The sequence below is a fragment of the Eucalyptus grandis genome, chromosome 4 (assembly GCF_016545825.1).
Source record: "Eucalyptus grandis isolate ANBG69807.140 chromosome 4, ASM1654582v1, whole genome shotgun sequence".
In the NCBI taxonomy this organism is placed as follows: domain Eukaryota; kingdom Viridiplantae; phylum Streptophyta; class Magnoliopsida; order Myrtales; family Myrtaceae; genus Eucalyptus; species Eucalyptus grandis.
In genome coordinates this window covers 15247230-15250505 of record NC_052615.1, presented here as the reverse complement: position 1 = coordinate 15250505, position 3276 = coordinate 15247230, and the positions used below count along the sequence as shown (strand labels likewise).

General features: G+C 39.1%; 1 protein-coding gene across 1 annotated transcript; it reads left to right on the top strand.

Annotated features, from left to right (window-relative positions):
* The first annotated feature begins 2728 nt into the window (after window positions 1-2728).
* On the top strand, window positions 2729-3058 carry LOC120292512 (GDP-mannose 4,6 dehydratase 2-like). The gene is made up of 2 exons (XM_039310738.1): window positions 2729-2832; window positions 2878-3058. The coding sequence occupies exons 1-2, from the start codon at window positions 2729-2731 to the stop codon at window positions 3056-3058; spliced, it is 285 nt and encodes a 94-aa protein (XP_039166672.1).
* The last annotated feature ends 218 nt before the right edge of the window (window positions 3059-3276 follow it).

Sequence of the window (3276 nt, the reverse complement as noted above, 5' to 3'; positions counted from 1 at the left end):
TATTTTCTCGGTATTGAAACCAAGTTTACTGGTCCGGATCTATTTTTAACCCAATCTAAATATGCTGGTGATTTGTTGCAGAAGGAGGAAATGCAAGATAGTAAGCCGATTGAGACCCCATTGCCTATCAAAACTCATCCAACGGTACAAGACATGGAACCTTTTCATGATCCTCACTCTTTTCGAAGTCTTGTGGGTGGATTACAATATCTCACAATTACAAGGCCGGACATCTCTTATTCAGTGAATCATATATGTCAGAAAATGCATTCTCCTACAAATGGTGATTTCAAACTATTAAAACGGGTGTTGCGGTATGTAAAAGGAACTCAACAACTGGGGCTTTATCTTCACTCTAAAAGCGCACTAAATTTATATGGGTATGCAGACTCTGATTGGGCTGGCTGTTCTAAGACTCGGAGGTCAACAACCGGGTTTTGCACTTTTTTGGGATCAAATATCATTTCATGGTCCGTAAAAAGGCAAGCGACAGTGTCAAGATCATCAACGGAGGCTGAATATAGGGCCTTGGCTTCTGCCACAACGGATATTACATGGGTCTCTTTTGTATTGAGAGATTTGGGTTTTCCGCTCAAGGGGCCGACTTTGCTTTATAGTGATAATCACTCAGCCATTTCATTGACAGCAAATCTAGTCCTTCATGCAAGGACAAAGCATGTGGAGATTGATTTTCATTTCGTTCGAGAGAGAGTCGCTCTCAAGTTACTTGAAGTCTGCTATGTTCCTGTTACTCATCAACTTGCTGACATATTTACAAAAGCTTTACCGCGCTTTGATCATTGCAGGCTACGATACAAACTGGGACTAGGTTTTCCACCTAATCCCAGTTTGAGGGAGGCTGATAAGATTGATAATATTATTTAATATTATCGGAAGATTAGATTTGAGTATGATTTGATTTTGCTATCGAGAAGATTAGATTAGAGTGGTAGATATGATTTGATTCTGATTATTCCAATTGCAAAGAAATTGATCCAGTCAATCTGTTAGATTAGATATTATCTAGTCAATCTGTTAGATTAGATATTTGAATTATAGAATAGGAAATCTAGTTGTCTTCTTAGTTGTCTTCTTAATATAAATAGCTTTATGTATTGCAGAATGATAGAATGTATTATGGCTTTCAGTGAATAACATTTTTCTCTTGGGAAATTTATCTTTGAATCGTTGTTTTCTTGAATCCTCTTATTTTCTTCAATATCAAATTACTTTATCGCACTGTATCTTTTACTCGTTCTTCATTACTATTATTGATGCCTTTGTTGTGATTGCTTTTATATCATTTTCTGTGTTGTGATTCATTTTTATAGTTGAGTGTTTAGGTTTCAATCTAGGATTATAGTAAACATTAAAACATTGCATGGACAATTAACAGACAAGAACTTTATGACTCATAATTCGTAAAAGATTGCATGGACACCTTAGCTGACAAATAATTAGTTTAGATATTGAAAGGGCACTAGTTAGATAACTAGCATAATCAAGGCTCTAACCCTAAATTTTTGGTTGCATGCGAAGTGAGGTATATTTCCATATCTCACTTGGTTTCTAGTTGATTTTAATAAACTAGTGGTGACTCTTCATTCTAAAATTCTCTTGGAGTTAATAAAGTAAAACCGTTAATTTCAACGTCACACAAGGTAAGGATTTAGGAGAACCCATATCAATTGAGGATGGCTGGTCCCCAATTTGACATTACCTCTGTACCTGCCTTTTTCCCAACGCCTGTGACGGGAGGGTCACGGCAGGATTCAATACTTCGAAGCAGTGCTCAAGGTCTGTCCATCTTCCAGAGCTTGATTATATCGGGCAAATTTTCTCTCCAAAAAAGGACAACTTTCTGAGCTCTACCTCCATTTAGACAGGGTCTGTTGGATCACCTTTAAAAAGAAAGGAAAAAGTAGCCCCTCTGAACTAACGAGACATTGCATTCCGTCCACGGTTTGACGATCCCCTTCTGCAAGTTTTTGAATTGCGAAAACCATTCCAAAGGACTTCTTCTATTATCTTCAATTGGATACGAGACAACATCCATAGCATGTTTCGTAGGCGCAATGACGTGTGGTTTTATATGCTGTACCTATCAATCACAAGGGGCTACACTAAGCAAAATGCGTGCTTGTTGACAAAGCTTCCGTATCTATGTCACCGAACACGTAGTATGTTCTCCAAATATCAAAGCACTCCATATTCAAGTGAATGGTTCTCCAAACTTACTTGCATCTCCACATCTAAGTATGACAAGACTCATGCAGGCCAAAACCATGGCAGCGCAATATCACTGCACCGGCCATCATTTTTCATTTGCACAAAGAAAGCCATGGTCTGTCCATAGTATTTTTTTTTTTTTTCCAAAAATAGTAATGTTTTTGGTTTATTCTTGTATTGCATTTGGAGGATGACGATGTTGAAAAATGATCCATTTATTGAAGAAATCTTAATCCAAACTTGAGAACCTAGAATTACGCGAGAAGCAGGAAACTTTCGTCTGGAAAATGTCTAAGTCGGTGACGGAAACCTGTTGAAGAACATTTAGCATTCGAGTTGAATAAGAAAAGCTTAGCTTAGTCAAATACATGGCCAACAAAAGGTTAAAAAAAAATTCAACTGTATTTGAGTTATGTTCTAAGATGGTCGTAATGCTGATTAAATGGAATTGCTCTATAAATAGAGCTTAAAATAATTTATGTAATACTACGTGGAGGCAATGTGGATGATGCTCCAGCAAGAAAAGCCGGATGACTATGTGGTCGCGACGGAGGAGTCGCACACGGTGGAAGAATTCTTGGACGTGGCGTTTGAGTTTGTGGGGTGAAATTGGAGGGACCATGTGGTGATGGATTAGAGGTAGTTTAGGGCGGCGGAGATCGACAACTTGGAGGGAGATGCGACTAAGGTCAAGAAGGTGCTGGGTTGGAAGCCCATGGTTGGGTTTGAGAAGTCGGTGAAGATGATGGTCGACGAGGACATTGAACTGGGTAAGAGAGAGAAGGTTCTTGTTGATGCTGGGTACATGGATGCTCAGCAACAGCCCTGAGAATTCGATGCTTCCTATCTCCTTCTGCTCCGTTTTTCTTAAACCCTTTTTTCTGGGCTCTGTTTTGGTTACTTATTGGAAGATCAGTGATGCAAGCCAAGGTTAGGCTTTCTCAAACAGTAGGATCGGGAGGGTGACTTGCACACGGGAAACAGGACGAACAGAACTTTCAGCACTGCGCAAGCTCAAGAGAATAGTCGTATCTTTGTCGATACAGA